General features: G+C 38.5%; 2 protein-coding genes across 2 annotated transcripts in view; one reads left to right on the top strand and one right to left on the bottom strand.

Annotated features, from left to right (window-relative positions):
• The window catches only part of LOC308270555 (ubiquitin-conjugating enzyme E2 Z-like), a gene marked incomplete at both ends in the record, with an annotated part of 50,497 nt that extends 35,069 nt beyond the window's left edge, over positions 1-15,428 (bottom strand). The window contains 2 exons of the mRNA XM_080706475.1: positions 9,761-9,859; positions 15,409-15,428. Of these exons, the coding sequence (XP_080562601.1) occupies positions 9,761-9,859; positions 15,409-15,428 (119 nt within the window). The remainder of the gene's footprint in view (positions 1-9,760; positions 9,860-15,408) is intronic.
• The window catches only part of NREP (neuronal regeneration related protein), a gene marked incomplete at both ends in the record, with an annotated part of 246,615 nt that overhangs the window by 39,502 nt on the left and 187,699 nt on the right, over positions 1-19,414 (top strand).

Here is a 19,414-nt window from a genome sequence, read left to right as displayed (position 1 = left end):
TGCTGCTGGCTTGACGGCGCCACCGTGGCCTGCCAGGAGACTGGCGTATTTCTATTCTGGTGCTGAGCTCCACTCTGCATCCATGGATGGTGTGGTTAGCTCCTGGAAGCTGTAGCAGGTCTTTGCACAGGCTGACTTACAACCTGTGCATCTATAGCTGCTCCCGTTTTGGCTCTGGAGTGCGATGCTGTTCAGGAAGACTGCGCTGGTGTGGTGCCCACCACCACACGATGGGCAGATTTATTTTTCTCTCTGGTCAGTCTTCTAGTCTTCTTTTCCTCTGTTTCTTGTGTTTATTGTTATTATTCCTTTACTGAAAGTATTATCTGGCTTTGTAGAGCATTGTGTTTGAAGCAATGGAGATCAAGTATCAGCAGGATTCATATGTGGTGCTACTCTCAGTCATCATCTTTCTAAAATATCCAGCCATGTCAATTACAAGTTTATATCCTAAAGTAGATGTTGGCATTTTTTTAAAAAAAAAAGTCAGATTAATATTTTTAGTTTTGTGAGCCATAGATTCTTTGTCATAACTACTCAACTCTGCCATTGTAGTATGAAAGTAGCCACCAACAGTATATGCACAAATAAGTATGAACATGTTCCAATAAAACTTTATTTACAAATATGGAAGCTGGCCAGATTTGGGTCATAGGCATAGTTTTGTTAAGCCCTGCCATAAAGAAACATTCAGTCAAATTTACAAAAAGCAATGTACATGAATGTTTTTAATAGTATCATTGATAATGTAAGAACTAGGAACAACTCCAATGTTACTCACTAGAAGAATGGAAAGATGAATTTAACCCTCCCCACATATACACACATATATATGTAATATGTACATATATACAATGTAATTATATCACAGAACAAATGAACACAAATAAGAACTTTCTATATTATCATAAGTAAATTTCAGATATGATGCTGAATAAAAAATTAAGGACACATACAGTATGATACAGTTGGCATACACCAAACAATTATGCCTATTATTACACACACACACACACACACACACACACACACACACACACGTAGTAATACATATGAAGAAATTTATGGAAAAGACAGGAAGAACACATGGTAGACTTAAATTACATGATTAATGTTTTATTTCATAAACTCACGGTCGATGCCTGTATGGGGGCAAATATGTCTGAAATATTTTATGATTCAAAAAACTCTAGCGTTTTTAACTTTGAATGTCTTTACCTTTGCACTGAACTACAGTTTTGACCCACTGTTGATACGAGTTGCAATAACCTTGAATCTTTCTGTCTCATTCAATGGTGTGGTCCACATGCTTCATCCGTTGGGCCCATTGTATAGCACACTTCACTTGATGGATTTGTACTGGACAATGAAAATGTATTCATAGCCTTAGTCGCCCAGCATCACCCTTATCTGTGATTGGAACATGTTGCTATGGAATACTGCTGGTTGAGTAGAGAAAGGGCTTTCAGGGTTTTGTTTTTTCTTTTATTTGTCTTTAGATAATAACTTTGGTCTGCTTTCCCAGGTTCCAAAGTTTTATCATTGTTTCATGTGTTTTCTCTTTGTGCACCTTAGAAAGAGATCCATCAACAACATTTGTTCTTTGTTACATATAAGAGCTGGCTGAGTTTAGGTTATGGAGCCTCCAAGTTAGGTGACTTGGTCTTCAGAGAGGATGAGAAAAAATTGAAAATGTCTTTTACATGGGGAATTGATTAAGTTCAGATTTTTCCCACACTGGAAAGATGCTGATTTGGACTCATAGTCATGATATGAGTCAGACACAGCTGGGAACATATCGTCCACTCACAGTGAGCTGTTCCATGCTTGGGAAAGGTGACAGACTGATGGGGCGGGAGGAAAAAAGTATTAGATTTGTTTTGGTGTTGAGAACTTTTTTCCATGAAGCACACCTTGGACTACCAACTCACTTTTGCATGGTCCTTAGACACAGCTGTCTGAGAAGGGCTCTTGTTTTTGTCTCTGCTGGGCATGAAACACAAATGGTCTTTGAACCTGATGGAAGTGAAATATCCAGGATAAATTCTAGCCTACAGATTATTGACATAGAGCCAAAGACGATCAGGGAATGTCTGTCATATGCACACCATAAGGGCTAGGTTGAGTTCCTATGAAGACTTGAAGCTTATAGTTTATATTGTTGTTGTTCTAAAATAGTGGGAATTCATTCCAATGAGAATTGGCCAGCAAATATCTAGCACACTGCATTCTATTTTCTCCACAGCTGTTCACTGCCATACATTTCTGATCCAAAGTACAAAGTTGTCCAAAAATGTGGAACACATTGACTTGACCTTCCCACCAGGGAAATAGCATTACAGGAAAGATGAAATTATAATAATGAGGCTTTTGTGGGAAGCTAAGTATTTTTGGATTCTTAGAGAAGATGAGTTTTCTACCTCTTTTAATAGTAACTTATCTTCATTATTTAAAATTTAGGATTAACAAATGGGTTTCCTAAGAAGTGTAACTTTGATATTCAAAGAATTTAATATGGCTCTATAAAACTGAGGTGGCAGATATTGTGTTATTGGTGTCGGTGTGCATTGCAGGTATGGGATAGAGCATGTGAAGTATTCACTGGTGGAAAGAGGAGTAAAGAAGTCCCAGAGTTTAATCCACTTCGTAAGGAGCCATGTTTGTAAGAAATCAAGATAGAATGTGCTTAGTTACTTTCAAATGTATATGATAACTAAAATATGCTACCAAAATATTGCCTAATAAGAGCTTCTACTTTAAGGTATGTATAAAAAAATTAAAATGATCACTCTGATGATGCTCATCAGTAGTATGAAGAACAAAGTGTTATAGTGTATTAAAAACTAGATGTTAGTCTAACTTCCATAGGTACTACCTAGGGTGAGTTCTCTCTGAGATTTAGTTTTTGTATCTATAAGGAACAGATTAATTACCTTACAGTTTTGTTGTGAGGACTGAGTAAGATAATGTAAGCCAGTTAGCATAATTTCTTGCATTCCCAATCAGGATTCAACAAATATAATTTACGATCACATTATATAATAGATATAAAAAGGTAAAAATAATGTAATTTATTATTACCCATTACTTGCCATGTCACATTTCTTAGTCTTAATGATACTACGATAAAAAAAATTGACTTCTTAACTGAAAGAGCAAAGAACCTGAATTAATTAGACCTGAATTAAAAGAGATTTCTCAACAATTTTGATATTTAGGGTCTCCAAAGGCAGTGTTTTAATTGATTTTAAGAAAGCATTTTTAAATAGTTACTGTGTACAAGCATAAAATCTAGTATGGTGGGGAATGGATACAAAAATAGGAACTCCTATGTTGATTTATAACTTTGAATTAGTATCTTTTAAAATGTCAACGTTTTTCTTGTGGAGAACATGTAAAGTGTTAACTGTGCTGCTTAAACTTGTAAATAGTCACTCTTCTAGGGGAGTTAAAGCTCATTATCTAGATTATGCCATAGAAAAAAATGGAATAATGAGACTGGCATGTTTTTATTTTTGTTTACACAAATTATATGTTTTTGAGTTGGTTGATTGGTTTGGATTTTGTTTCCCAGTTTGTTGAGTGTAAAACTAGAAGGAAAATAAAATATAATGTGGGGATACAATGTGGCTACTCTTGGGGTAGGGCTCAGGGGAATCTATATTTTGTTAGGGAAGGAGAGTAAAGAGGAACTGTAATGCTTTCTGTACAGGTGTTGGTTTCCTAAAAAATGGGCCCTGGAAGAGCCAGTAGTGAGAGAACTTCATGTGCCTTCGTCATAGTGACTTTACTAGAAAGAATGAGAGTAGGAGGAGAGAAAATGACCAATCCAATGTGACCACTGAGGAGTTTTCAGATAATTGTCTTTTATTTTGGCTTGATGGAAAAATATGTATCATGTATACAATGAAAAACTTTGTATTTTGTGGTAGTGTTTTGAGATCAAGTGAGAATGAACAGAAAAATGCTTTAAAACCCAAAGCACCATGCATGTATAAATTAACTCTGTGAAGAGCTTCATGGCAGGACCCATACTTAACTCCCAACATTTGCCGTTTGTAATGCTGGCAGTACTATGTTAAGGTTCATTTGAGGATCTGGTTTTTTTTTTTTTTTGAGCAGCTGGTGGCATAAATCCTATGCGCCCCCCCCCTTTTTTTTTGAGAAAGAAACTAAAGTAAAAATGAAATTGGCTTAGCTTGACAAGATCTCCAATGGGTAATTTGCGGCGATTCTGATTAGTAGGTTATCCTGCTCACTGCCTTGTTCATATTTGGTTCTTACACAAGTCTGTGTGTTGCTGTATCAGAATCGCTTTGGAGAGTCTCTTTTTTCCACCTCTCAGGTAGGATTTATACTCCTTTCTGAATCTCACAGGGATAAAGGATGGATTGGAGATCTGAATGAGCCTTCCAATTGTCATGGTCATAGTAACTAGAGTTGAGCACAAGATCTGAGATGAGTCAATCAGAGTTAATGCTACAAATATGCTGATGCTATTTAAATGGGCTTGTTCAACTGGTGGTTATCCTTTCCATCTTTTTACAGAGATGTTAATTGAGAATGGAGCAGATACTAGGAAAAACAGGGCTGTGAAATAGAGACATAATGTCCTAATGATATCATGTAAAGCCCTGGATCCAACTATCCTGAAGCCAGATTCTATGCTCACATTCCTAGTTGTGTGTCAACAAATTCATTTTTGTGGTTAATCTATTTTGAAGTTAGGGTTTGTCAGTTCCAACAAAATGCCCCTCTTTCTCCCACTTTCCTTTTTGCTTCCATTTATTTCTTTTCTTCTTTTCATTTTTCTGCCCTTTTCTTTTTATCTTTTCTTCTCTTTTGTTTTCTCCTGAAGAAATTACAGCAAATAAGATCAAATCATACAGGGCCTTGAAAACTAGGGTAAAACTGTTGGGCTTTAGCTGGTGGCACACATGCAATCCCAGTATCTGGCAGGCTGAGACAGGAGAATTGCAGGTTTAAGACCAGCCTTAGAAACATAGTGAGACTCTCAGATACCTAGCAAACACATACAAAGGGCTGTTTACAGACAAACACATAGAAAGGGCTGGGATGTAGTTCAGAGGTAGAATGCCCCTGGATTCATTTTTTAGTAACACACACACACACACACACACACACACACACACACACACACACACAATATTGGACTTTATCACTTAAATCCTAAATATCTTTAATTTTGTTAATAGCATAGAGTTGTACATTAGGACAATTGTGATGAAAGTGTGCAATAGGTAATGAAGAGTAAAGAGAATGTATACACGGAGGGTAGTGTGGGTGTTGTCTAATCCTCCATGAAATAGTTCTTGTCTTAGAATGTTAATCCTTCAGGAAAAAGACTAGGGGCAGATACAAGTAATGATATTGACTTTTAAGAGAATGGGTAGAAACTGTTAACTTATCAAATATGAGAGATAAAGAAGCTGATGTTGGGGTTTTGAACACATACCGTAACAGGGCAGCCTCTTCTGGATGTTGTCCTTAGCAGGATTGCTTTCACTTTTCCTTAATTAAATAAATAAATTTGACATTTTTGCCATTTTACCCAGAATCCTAAACTCCAGGAAGTCTTCACCTGAATAATATAAATTCTGAGGTGAGATGGCCCCTGAAACCTCTCTTTAGATTCCTAGACCTCAAATGGCCGTTGTAACCCTCTTAGTAACTAGCTTCAGGAGATGGTAATCCACTGTGGTAAGGCACCTGCCTTGCTGAGGATCCTGCCCAGGCTGCAGCCTCACTGTCCCCTTCTCCCCATAAAACCCCTTCAGCTCCAGATACTGGAAGAGAGAGGTAAAGTTGGAGGAGGAGCCATCCTTCTGTCTCCTTCAAGGATGAGCCTTGAATAAACTTGATTCCTTCCTACCAAAGCTTGTCTTCAAATATTAGTACTTGAATAGTGGACAGCTCAGGCATTTGACTCCAGTAATAATATGACCAAGATACTGATGAAGCAAAAAATTATTATCAATAGTGAAATGGGGAGGGCATGAACTGGTTGAAGGCTACAGGGTGTTCTAGGTGAGTTTTGTTCTTGCTGAATGGGAGTCAAAGCTTGAAGAAGCAGGTTTGGAATTCAGAGACATCATTGCTAAAAAAGCAATCTGGAAGTCATTTAATCAAAGTGATCTGTGGTGTCAAGGGGGAAATTTTAGTCAAGGGAAGCGATCAAGATAAGAACAGATGTTCAAAAATTTAACCTTGGGGAACAAATACAATTAGAAAGGCGTAGGAGAAATAAGAGTGGGTAAATAGGAGAGAGATGTCAAAGTTCAAAGAGTAGGAAGAAATCTAGAAATTCTACTTGCCAAATCAAGGAAGGTTTAAGTTTCAAAATAGAAAAATTAGTTGTTTGAAATATTAAAACTAGCAAAAAAAAAAACCCACCATGCATAAAGACTTCATTCAATGTGTAAGAAACTTTTTTGGAAATCTTCATAAAATCAAACTTTACTGATTTCAAAATAAATTCTAGGGAGAAAAGAGTGAAGTAAATAAATAGAAAAAGTGCAGGACAAAATTTAATAAGGAAGAAAAACAGAAGAAAATTTATAAATGGATAAAAATTCATGAGAAAACCTCATTAGATTCTATCATATAAAAATCACATTTTGTTTTCTTTTATTCCTTCTTTCCTCTATTTCTTCCCTCCCTTCCTCCCTCCCTCCCTTCTTTCTTTCTTTCTTTGGAAGAACTGAACCCAACAGCTTTTTGCATCTGAGCTATACCCTCAGCCCTTTCTTTTATTTTATTTTGAAATAAGGTCTCACTAATTTGCAAGAATCTTGCTTAGTTGCCAAAGCTGGTCTTGAACCCAGACCCTTTTATTTCAGTCTCCCAATACTGGGATTACAGGTGTGCATCATGCCCTGTTTTAAAAAAATCACAATTTTATTAAATGCAAAAAAATTACTGATTAGGAAAATATGTGTAGCAAAATACGACAAATAGTTTAATTTTATAAAGAGAAAATGGGAAAAACTTCAGGAAGAAAATCACGAAACAGGAAATCAAATGTGGCTTCCATGCTTGTCTCCTCTGCATATCTCCCAGTTACATTACAACTCCATGAGGGCAGGGCCCTGGCCTATTCTGCTTACTTCTGCAACTCCAGCATTTAGCACAGTGGTAGGGGTGGGGGTGGGATGCTGTTTCTTCAGATAGGAATGAGGGTGGAGAAGCAGGTGTGGTTTGGACGTGGATTCAGGTTTGCCTGTGTGGGCATGGCGGTGCAGTTGAACTGTTCAGTGACCATCTGTGATAGAAGGTTCCAGAGCTCAGGGCAGAAGTCCAAGCTAGAGATCTAGATTTGAGAGAAATCAGTGGTTAGCTGGTGATTGAGGGCACAGGTTCTTCCCCACACAGGGGAAGTGTGTGGAATGAGGAAGGGCTGAAAAATGATGCCAGAAAAAGTCTGGCATTTAAAAGCAAGGCAGAAGAGGCAAGGACATCAGGGCAGGGTGTTCCTTTGATGGTTCATAGAAGAGCACATTTTAAAAAGAGTTTACTTTTTCAGCCATGGTGGCACACGCCTGTAATCCTAGTACTTGGGAGGCTAAGATGAAACAGGAGGATTGCAGGTTGGAGACCAGCCTCAGCACCTTAGAAGGTCCTCAACAACTTAGTGAAATCCTGTTTTAAAATGTAAAAAGAGAATTATGATTTTTTATTGGTGCATTGTAATTCTCATACAAAACCCAAAACATATAAAGAGTGTTCACTTTGGCAGAACATATACTAAAATTGGAACAATACAGAAAAGGTGAGTGTGGCTTCTGCACAGGATGAAATGCAAATTCTTAAAGTGTTCCATGTTAGAGAGGGGGGGAGAGAGGGAGAGAGAGAAAGAGAGAGAGGGAGGGAGGGAGAGAGGGAGGGAGAGAGAGAGGGAGGGAAGGAGGGAGGGAGGGAGGGAGGGAGGGAGAGAGGGAGAGAGAGAGAGAGAGAGAGAGAGAGAGAGAGAGAGAGAGAGAGAGAGAGAGATTTTTTTTGTCGTGCTGAGGTTGTGTAGCTCAAAGGTAGTATGTCCCTTGATTCAATGCCCAGTACAAAGAAATAAGAAAAAAGAAGGAGAGGTTTCACAAAAGGAGATACAACTGGAACATGGTGAATACTTAAAAGTGATAGCTGTTATTACAAGTGAGTAATGCCAGGCAGCTTTATTAATATGATATTGGGGCAAAGTGGGGTGTGGAAGGGGAGCCAGATGTCAGGGTTGCCTGGAAAGCTGACCATGGAGAAGAGGAAAGAGGTGAACGTGGGGCAGCAGCAGTGAGATGGAGGCAGAGACACACAGAGGCAAGGAGCGGAGGAGATACTGAGCGCTGCCTTGAGCCAGGTACTGTTCTTAGTGCTTTAATGGCTTCAATTTCACGATAGCCTTACAAAATAAGTACTATCCTAACTCACATTTCGCACTGCAGGAATTGAGAAATAGTTCCAGTGACTTGCCTGCTAGGAGGCGGACACAGTTAACCTCAGTCTTTTGATGTTGGAGCCCATGGACCTAATCTCTTCTATATCTTGTCTTTTAATTTTATGGGTAATGATAGAAAAACGTTTCTATTCTTTTAACCAAATCTGGAGCACAGAAGTCTATTCCTAAGGCTTCTTTAGTACCGTAATCTGATGTTTTCTTTTAAAATACTGTTTTAGAAGTCTTTAAACAAGAATATCAACTACTGTATCATTTCAGATTTCTCTTGTAATTACTTTGTACCACATCTCTGATGTTCAGTCTTGATGTACTCTTGTCGTTGTTATTTGATAGCAGAAGCTGATTTGTGATGAATAAGACACCTGCAGTATTGCAGATGTAGTATGATGTAGCCAAGACACCAGGAAAAGCAACAGAGACTTATTTTAGAGCTGTTTTTAAGCTGCACCAGGGAACTGAAGCAATGACTCCATCACATGTGACCGTGACTCTCACTTATCAGATGGGAAGGCAAATCTACTGAGACTTTTTAAATGAGGAGACTCAAAATACTCATACTTGAAGCAAATATGAATCATTTTTATTTTTAATGTTATTTGATGTCATTCTCACTAAAAATATTAATGATAGTCAACATTTTATGTTCAGCATCAGAATCAAAATTTTATTAGCAAATAGCTATTAAATCCTGGCAATTTTCCTAAGATGCTTATCATATGGCAATAGAGAATTTTTTGGGATGTGAGTTTAAGTTAATAGAACTTAAAATTTTCAGGGTGTGAGTTTAAGTTAATAGAACTATTTTTTTTAGGATAAAGTAATGCCTTTTGGAATCAATCCCTGAGACAGGCACTCTTACCACAAGAGCAAAACAAAACAAAAATTAGTTTTGTTATCCAACAAAATGTTGAACTGGATGTACCAAGAATCATCTGAGTCTGCACATGGTGTTAGAAATGCAGATTAAGCCATAGTGAGCATGTCATTATGCTGATATAAACATGTTTGGGGAGAAAGACATAGTTGTAAACAGGGTAGAATCTATGTAGAGTGTAACAGAATTTAAAGATTTGCACTCTTTTGGTTGGATTCTGTCCAGTCAACCTTTTAAATTAGTTCTGACATATGTATGCCATGCTCTGGGCCAGAATCATTAAAGCTTTTATCTACTAATCCCATTCACAGATGTCCCATCTCAAAGGCTAACACCAGGCTTGTGTTCATTAAATGTAAAAGCTTATGGGCTGCAGTAAGCACCCCCTTTCAAATTCATACGAATCCCTATGAGGTCCTAACCTCATGGACAAAGCAGCTGAGTGGAGCATCGTGGGCAAAGCGCTCCCCAACCAAGGTCTCTGCCAGTTAATTGTCTGCTCAATTCTCTGTCCTATGGACCTGAAACACGGGAAATAGATAAATAGAAACTTTGATCTTCTTATCAGTACATCTTCAGGTTTGGTAAGCTTATGGGAGCAGACAGAAGAGGGCCACTATCTGATGGGGTGATGGAGTGGACGAGAGTGGGATTTGAACCCACTTTGATAACCAGTAGGTGGAAAAGGGAGAGAACAGAAATTTTACCTTTTATCCTCACCCTAAAACTAAATTGTGCTTTTGGTATTTCAAAGTCTTCTTTTAGGTAAGATACAGGAGACATCTTTATTTACCAAAAAAGGATGGATGCCTTAAATCAATGTTTCAATTTATATAACAAGTTGGAAAGTAACTAGCAATGAGAATTATTTTTTATTTTTTATTATTGATTTCTGATTTTTATTATTCACCATAGTTATGTTCTATAAAGTTTGTACCATTGATCCTAGGAGAAACTGAAGGTTAGGTACCTTCAAGCTTCCGGTCATATTATTTTCATCAACTGATCAAAACATAACCTTGTTTTATGTGTATTTCTATTTACTGATATCTTATTTAGTATATAATGTTGGTTGATTAACTTGAACCCATGTCCAACAGCACTGACTCATGACTGAACAAAAATGGTCTAACACAGACCTTTTCCCTGTTAGGTGCATGGAGGTGATCTTGTGCCCAGGAACACTAAGTAGCATTTCAGCACTATTATTAAAAAAATGCAAAAAGAGAACAATGTGGCACAAAATAGATCATGCAAAGGCCACTTGTTTACAGTGTGAGCTGAAGCAAGGAGGTAGAACATCACCTTGTCTCATGTCTGCTGAGAACTTGCACACGAGGCAACTCAAACTTTATGCCACTCAGAGCATTCTCATTAATGACCATGAGGCCACTGGGAGTATTGATTTGTGAGTTATAAATAAATTTGAGCAGGTAGGAAAATTTGTAAATATGACATCCACACATAATAAGGATTTCTCAGTCTGTATCATTTCAGAAGAATGCTGATTGCCTTAAGAAATCTTATAAAGAAAACTGGTACTTTGGTTATCATGTTCTGTCTCTGTAAGAAATGATAGCTTCTTCTAACCTAACACTCCAAAGAGGGACAGAATCTCTGCCACTTAGCCTACCTAATGCTTTAAATGTTTGCTACAAGAAGGAATCATCAGCCGGGCATGGTGATGCATGCTTGTAATCCCAGTACTTAGGAGGCTGAGACAGGAGGATCCAGGTTCCCAGGCAGCCTTAGCTACTTAGTGAAGCCTTCTGCAACATAGTGAGACATTGTTTCAAAATAAAGAATAAAAAAATAGGGCTGGGGGCGTATCTTGAAGGTAGAATGCCCCCTGGGGTTCAGTCCCCACTACTTCAAAAAAGGTAATCAGTCTTGGTAAGAAATTTAGTTTGTTTGCTAGGGGGTATTCTACACTATAGGATATGAGGATCCATGAACTCTTAGTGAGCAAGAAAAGTCATTGTAGAGAAAGAATATAAAAGGAAAAAAGATCAAGAACAGAGGAAACAGTAGTTTCTAGTCATCTTTGAAAATAAAAAATACCCGAGTCTCTCCCAGATTATGAGTAAAATAATAAGATCAGAGCCTCTCCTGTGTGGACTGCTCTTCTAGCTATTACAAGGCATAATGGCACAGTTATACTTTTTTTTTGTCCTAGTTAAAAAAAAAAAACTCTACTTCTTTATATCTGTTTTAGAGGCTTTACTATATATCTTATTTGCTTTGCCAAACTGTATTGAGAGTACTGTAGAGATCATGGGTGATCTCTGAACCAAAGACTGCTATAGACTAAGCCTTCAGTCGAGAACAATAATAACACTAGCTAGATTCATGGAGGCATTTTATGCTCAAGTTCTGTTCTAAGCACTGTGCAGGTATGAAGGCATTTGAACCTTACCATAGGCCTTTGAGACTGGCAACAGTACCATGCTCAATTTGTGGATGTGAAAGCTGAATTATAGTTGGGTAACTTGCTCTAGAGGCAATACATATAATAAATGGCAGGTTTAAGTCTCAAACAATAGGCAATCTGCTTATAAAGTTTATACTCTTAGGTCTTAACCATCACCCCACACTGTTTATTCTCAAGGAGGAAGTGAGCAATGAAACTTAAGTTCAATGAAACTTAAGTTCACTTGTCTGGATGCATTGATTAACATTAAAAGTTGAACTGAAAGGTATATAATCTATTATGAAATAAAATAAAAACAGGATACAGTTATTGGTAATAACTTTTTGCTGCATAGATTTAGGTAGTTTGGGCTTAAACAATGTTTATCTAATAGTATCTGGCGAATTAGTGATCCATCTGATACTATTATTGTAGGACAACTTGGGAGAGGAGAGCAAGTCTCAGGTTATGAATGTCTCTGTATCCCAGCAAAGGCGTGGAGGATTATTGTGGGGTCAAAGGCCAGTGCCCGGAAAAGGATGGCCAGGGAAAGTGTGTGACTGAGAATGTAGAGGCAAAAGCCATTGGTCATCCAGGAAGGGCTGGATGGACACTGGGCCAGAGAAACCTGAGGAAGAGTTGAGCCAGAATGCAGTTAAAAATCAAAATGGCAGGTAGACACTGAGTTGAGATTTGAAGAAGAAGGTAAGACTGCCAGAAATGCATGTGGAGTTATCACAACGAGAATTTCAAAAGAGAGGGCTAAGAAGACAAAAGTAGATCTAAGTCAGAGGCCAACTTCAGTCTGAAACAGGTGACCAGGTCTGATAGAGCTGGGCCCAGTGACTCTGTGAGACTGTGTGGATGTGGACAAGGGGCTGCCAATCCGGACAAAGAGCTGGCTAGTAGCATGGGACAAAGGGAAGATTGGCACAAGAGCAGTCAGGGAAAGTGCTCTTCAAACAGAGTTAAAAGAAATTGGGGGCCTAGGGACTGGTTATTTCTTTGAGGAAAACAGGCCCTTGAGCTACCTAAGAGTTCTGTTTTATATTCCACATGATTGTTTCATGCTTTAACCAGGATTTTGTTTTAAAACTTTGCTGCTGTATCAGGAGGGGGGATGTTTAACGGTTCTTCTCTGTATGCAGTTACTAGCTGTGCCTTAAGTGAATGCCTTTTCTCAGGGCTAATACGGGTGGGAAAGAGGGGTAAGTGTTGAGAGCTTTAAATATGAAACACGTATTTGAAAAGGAGAGAAAGAATGATCTTCACCCCATGCTGGGGAAGAGATCATAAAAGGCATGAGAGGCCTGAGCAAATCAATTTTTATTTGTCCTTCAGTAAGCTGTGAATGGACACTTGGCATGTGGAGGATTCTGCTAACCCTGTGGTTACTCCAGTGAGAACGACAGGCAGGACCCGATGCGAGGAGCATTTATCTCCTGCTCTGCTTAGAAAAGTCCTTTACTTTTGGTGTCATGTAAGACTGGAAACTTCAGAATGTACTGATGTTTAACTTTTAAGCTCTAATTATAGACTATTCTCTGAAAGTGAAAGTTGTCATTCTCCTGCAGTGAGTGACCATTTCTATTGTCAATTATCCTGTAAAGAAACTGATCCTAGGCAAGAAATGAGGACATGGAGGTAGATCCTGGATCACAGAGGGGAAGGACCTCTCAGGGGCCTCAGGCGACCCTTCTTTTGTAAGGCATAATTTAGAACACTCCCCTGGACAAGAATAGCTTTATTTCCGCCCATGGAAACAGCTCTTCAGCTCTTCAGGGAAGAACTTGGATGGGCCTAGAGCTGTCCATTCAGAAAGTAGCCATGGATAGTGAGGTTTCCATTTATTCTCATTGTGGGGCTCTAATTATTTTATATGCACTTTTAGTTAAAACTATCATTACAAGTTGCTACTGGGTTTCTGCTCTCTGAAGGAAATTAAGGAGATCATTATCATGCATTTAGGACATAACTATGAAGGGACAGTGGCACTGGCTTTTCTAGTGGGTTGAACTGGGTCTTCTAGGTTTATATTTTCACAGAACCTAGTTATATAAACTTATTTGAAAATAGGGTCATAGCAAATATAATTCGTTAAGATGCTAATATATTAGAGTTGTGTGTGCCCTTAATCCAGCATGACTAATGTCTTTATAAGAAAAGAGGCACACAGAAAGAGACAGTCAGAGGGGAGAGGCCACGTGAAGACCAGGGTAGAGGTTGGATTGATGCATCTCCAGGTCATGGGGCACCAAGACTTGCCAGGAACCTCCAGGAGCTAGGACAAGGTGAGGAAGGTTTCTCCCTTGGATCCTTCAGACAGAGTGTGGTCCTATTGTACTGGCCCTTGAATTCCACTCTCCAGAACGGTGGGAGAATACATTTCTATTGCTTTAAGGCATCTAGTTTATGGTACTTAGCAAACTAATATAGCCTCCTACTCACATGTGGTAGAAAAGCCTCGACCATGCCATTAAAATGATAGAAAAGGGATGGTATTACTTTTTTTTTCCTAAGATATGTATTTTATATTTTGAAAAAGGGATGTGTTACAATTTTAATTGGTAACATAATTTTTAGTGTTTATTAATTTACCTTGGTTTTGGTACTGAAATTGAACCAAGTGAGCATTCTACCTTCAAGCTCCACTCCCACCCTTTTTAATTTTGAAACAAGTTCTTGCTAAGTTGCCAAGGCTGGCCTTAAACCTACGATTCTTCTTTGCCAACCTCCTAAGTACAGGTGTGCATGCACCACCATACACAGATTTTACTTTTACTTTTTATTATTATTATTTTTTATGCTACTGGGGATTGACTCTAAGGATGTTCTACCACTAGGCTATCTCCTAGATCTTTTTGATTTTTATTTTGAGACAGGGTCACATAGTTGTGACCCTCCAGCTTCCCAAGTACTGAGATTATAGATTTGTACCACCAGGCCAGGTAATCTATTATTTTAGTGCAATTGTTACAGGAATAATCTCACTCAAACCTAGCATGCCCTTATTCCTCACCCATACTTAAATTAAATTTACATTTTATTCTATTGGCATAGCAGAAACTGAATCCTGATCAAGTTGTCTTCCTCGCTTCCTCCCCTCTGGAGTTTCTACTGAATTTTGAGGCATTTGTGTGTTAAGTTCTGGGGTAAGGAATGGAGGAAGACTTCAACTGGCCTGGTGTCTTGGTAGCATCTTTCCCTGTTCAGGACCACTGAGAGTCCATTCTCCCCTCTGGTCCTCAGTCTTTGCTCTCTTCTGGTCAGAGTTGGGATTTCCTTATCCTGTTGTTCCTGGCTCTTCAGGCCCACTGGTGCTCTGTGCTGGGGTACGGCGACCTCTGGGAGGTTGTCCAAGGTTCTATTTGCTTTTAGTCAGTAAACAGCTACTCTCTGTGCTCAGAACTGAGGAACAGTTCTTTCTTTGCTTTCTTCTGTTCTCTCTCTCTCCCATGTGGTCATGAGCAGAGCCTGACTGCTGTGAGTGCGATATAGAGAAGGAACAGGTGGGGAAATAATGGGGGTGGGTGTGTTGTCATTAAAAAATGTACATCCATGTTTCTTTTCCTGAAAAAAAAATTACTTAAACTATTTTTAAATCCTACAAAAGTACTCTTTTTTTTTTCCAGGTGGCCCCCGCATGTCCCTCCTACTCACCCATTCACCCACTCCACCATGATTCAGGATTCTGTGCAGAATGTGTTCCTCCAGGGCAGTAACTCCCACAAGCAAAGTGGCATCTGGCTGCCAGGGCTCTCCAGAGCTGTGTGAGCGAATCTGGCTGTTACTACCTCCTCACCTGGGGTTCCTGTTTGTTCTCCAAGGAGGCTCTCTGTCAATCCAGGATAGTCCTGTAGTCTCCAGGTTGCCCAGCCACTTGTGCCGGCAGAGCTCCACACCTGTGTTGGGCCTGACATCAGGTAGGAAGCAACTCCTTGCTTGAGGCAACAGACAATGTGGGCTGTGTCCCAACTAGGAACTACAACCACACCTTCCTCCTAAGAACCAAGGAGAAATCTCTGAGCAGCTTGTGTACTTGAGGAATAAGTTAGACTTAGGGGACAGAAGTCTTTTCACATCCCATGTGGCTCCATTCAGTGGACACTTTCTGGTTTCTGAGGCAAAGTCCCCCCATCCCCGCTTCTGGAATAGTGGCTATGGGTTCTCTTCATGAATGCAGTCACCTTTTAGTGTCCATCTTTGAACATTACAGCCTTGTAATGTCCTTAAGCAAAGGAAAAGGAATGCTTCAGGCACTCTTAAGCTGTTAGAAGTTCTGGGACTCAGCAAATCTTTCATGAACTTGCTGATAAGTTGGATATGGAAAATTAGGAAAGCTATAGATGAGGAATCTCTCATATCAGAAAAAAAATCTCTATAACTTGCAAGGTTGGGAAGCGATGGGTGTGGGTGAATGTAGTCAATTTGTCATCGCTCAAATGGTAGTAGTCTTTATCAATAAAGAATTATGGATAATGGGTTAAAATAGAGCAAACCAAGCATTTACCAGCTACTAGGGCCAAGGTATAATTGTAGTACCTTGATACTTAACAATCAAAGGATTATTCCATAATTATTCCACTTGTTTTCTTTGGAGGATTTCTTTTTTTGATACAAATACCTAAATGGCAGCATATCTCAGTTGTACCAAGGGAACTAGTAAAAAGCATTTGTGTCCTCAGTTGAACTGGACTCCCTCCTTTCCTGGGTGCTGGACATGGTAAAAGCAGCAGGAGTTAAAGAAAGAACCATAGGTATGTAGGAGAAATTGAGATTACTCATATAACCACTTGCATATATTTGTTTCCACAAGTCACATTTCTTCTGAAGTCTTAAAGAATTTGGGTGGTTTTTAAGTAAAAGAAAAATAAATCCTTCAAAGTTATAATGTGAAGAAGTTGGAGATTTCTTTGCTGAAGGATTTTCTTTTTAAATTTTGGGCATGTCAGCTTTGGCTCAGCCTTAGGGCAGAACCATTTGTCTAACAGGAGCTTGTCTGGTTATGACAAGTTCTAATCCACTGCCCTGAGTGCTCTTCCTATTCACTGCAGAAGTTTGAGGCTTCATTACCTTGGCTGTTGGGACAAACAAGATAGAATCCAGGTATTCCTTTGCCAAGACACTATGAGGAAGAGGGCTTTGGCTTCCTTGGCAGAACTGGCTGAATCACAATTGAATTACTTGATCTTTTAGTTGGCATAGGCATACCAATTCAGAATCTTAAATACCAACTATCAGTATTTCAGAAATCTCTGTTAAGTTTTCCCCCTACAAAAATATTTTAAGGGAGACATTTTATTGCAATATTAAACCTTTTAAAAAGAGGAAACAAAATGTTATTGTTTAATGGAAAAGAAGAAACTAGTCTATATTTGAAGAGACATCCTAATTTCTTTGAATAAATGTGAATGTGTCCTGTTTGACTACCAACTGAAAGTTGATAATTTTTCAGCTTATCCCATTTTGACTTGAAATGTAAGTCTAAACTTGGACACTTTGGATTACTCAGATAATAGATGTGACTGTATCACTGTAGGATGGTTATGTTATTTTGAGTGTAGTGTTTTAGATTATTTTAATCATTCATGCTAATGCACTCTATTCAGCATATATTATGATGAACTCTTTCTCATCCACACCCATGTTTTTATGTGAGCTCCAGAACACTTGTGTCCAAGGAAATGCTGATAAGTATTTTTTGTTAGAGGAAGAGAGTATAGAGGGCAGTCTGTAGTCACTGTGCTTTTGAGAAATTCTGAGTTAAGCAACAATGACAACAACAACAAAAGTAAATATCTTTGCAGAAAGACTTTTCCATAGTTTTTAGTATGCTATATGTATATCTTGATTTTTAATTTCAACTTCTCCTTTTGCTTTCTCTCTCTCCTTTTTTAAATAGGATGTATCAGTTAATATCATTCAGAATACTTTTCCCATAGGAAAGTTTGGGGAATACTATTCTAAGGATACAATGAGATGCAATTGGTTTAATCATAACCACAGTGATTTCAGCCTCTCACCAGATGGTTGTGGAAAGTAAAGCCCTGGAACAACTGTTAGATCCTTTTTCAGAAGTCCTTATGAGAAAGACATTCATTTGTCTCAGATAGCATTATATAAACTTTCAAAAAGGAAAAAAAAATAACCCAAAAGATTCATGGAAGAACCTTAAATTCTTGATTTGAGGATATAATCTTTTAAAACATTTTATCAATGAAAATTCCTTTGTCTGAAAAGGTCAGAGAATTCAGTCTTAGAAAGTGTATTAGTTATCTCCTGCTGCATAACAAATTTCCCCAAAACTGAGTTAAAAACAAATTATATATGTATAGTCTCATTGTTTTTGTGAGCCAGTAAGTCAGGAGTTGCTTAGTTGGGTTGTTCTGAGTTTCTTAGGAAGCAGTAGTTAGGATATAGCCAGAGACTAGCCATCTTTAAGGCATAACTGAGGCTTGAAGGTCTTCACTCATGGCTGTCTTATATGCCTGTTGGCAGGTCACCAGCTCAGTTATTCACTATGTAGACCTCTGCTTAAGTCCTCATGAGGTGATAGTAGTTTCACCTACTTTGGGTGATCAAGAATGAGTTAGTGAAGTGGAAGCCACAGTGCCTTTTAAGGCATACTCTCTGAAGTTGCATATCACACTCTTACTTTATTCTGGTTGTTAGAAGTGAGTCATTAGGTCCAGCTCACTCTCAAGGGAGAGGAATTAGGTTTCATTTGTTGTAGGTAGGAGAATCAAGGAATTGTGGACCTATTTTAAAACCACAACAAGAGATTTAAATAAGGGCTTGAGATAAAGGGGCAATATAGAGCAGTGATTGAATTATTTAACTAAGTTATTTCTACCTTCTATTCTGCCAGGATCAGTGCCTTGGCTATATAAGCCCAGGATAGTTTCCCACACAGTTACAAGATGACTGCACAAGAACTGGCTACCAAATACAGTCATAATGACCAGTGGGACAAATGAATTATGTCTTCCTTGTGACATTACTTTTGAGTATGGAAATGTTTTCCAGAAACCCTCATTTGGGCTGCATTACGTGCTCATGATGAAATCAGTCCTGGGAAAAAGGAATGGTGTGGTATCCCATGAGTGACCTTCTCGGATCAAGATATATGCCTGAACTAGGCTGTCACCTGTGCCAAAGTGACACTAAAACAAACTAGAACAAGTTAGAGTCCCGTTCACAAAGAAGAGAGAAATGGCTACTGAATTGCTATAGCTGGCCATGGATCCTTTACCACCTTCCATAATGGTTTGCAGTTATCATGTCATGTGTATATAGGGCTGTTAACATCTGTTAATTATTAAAGCTTACACTTGAGACAGAAGATCAAGTATAAGGAGCACCTAGTACTCTTGATATAAAGTTCATATCAAAGTATAAAAGTGTCAGAAAATTAAATCACAAAACATTTTTTAACAACATGGGGGTGTTTAAAAAATAGAGGTTAGAGACTAAGCTAAACTCACCACTTACACAAAAACAATTGTATAATGAGGGACCCAAGGGGAGACTATATTTTTTCTCATATGGGTTAGTAATAGAGTAGGATTTGTCCTTAACCTAACATTTAATAAAAGGGAAGTCTTGAGCTGTGCAATCGGTTAGACTAGTTGTCTTATATTTTGCTCTCCCTCTCAGTCACTCCCTC

Source organism: Muscardinus avellanarius (assembly GCF_963383645.1).
Source record: "Muscardinus avellanarius genome assembly, chromosome: 1".
NCBI classification, from domain to species: domain Eukaryota; kingdom Metazoa; phylum Chordata; class Mammalia; order Rodentia; family Gliridae; genus Muscardinus; species Muscardinus avellanarius.
This window is presented reverse-complemented; position numbering and strand designations above follow the sequence as displayed.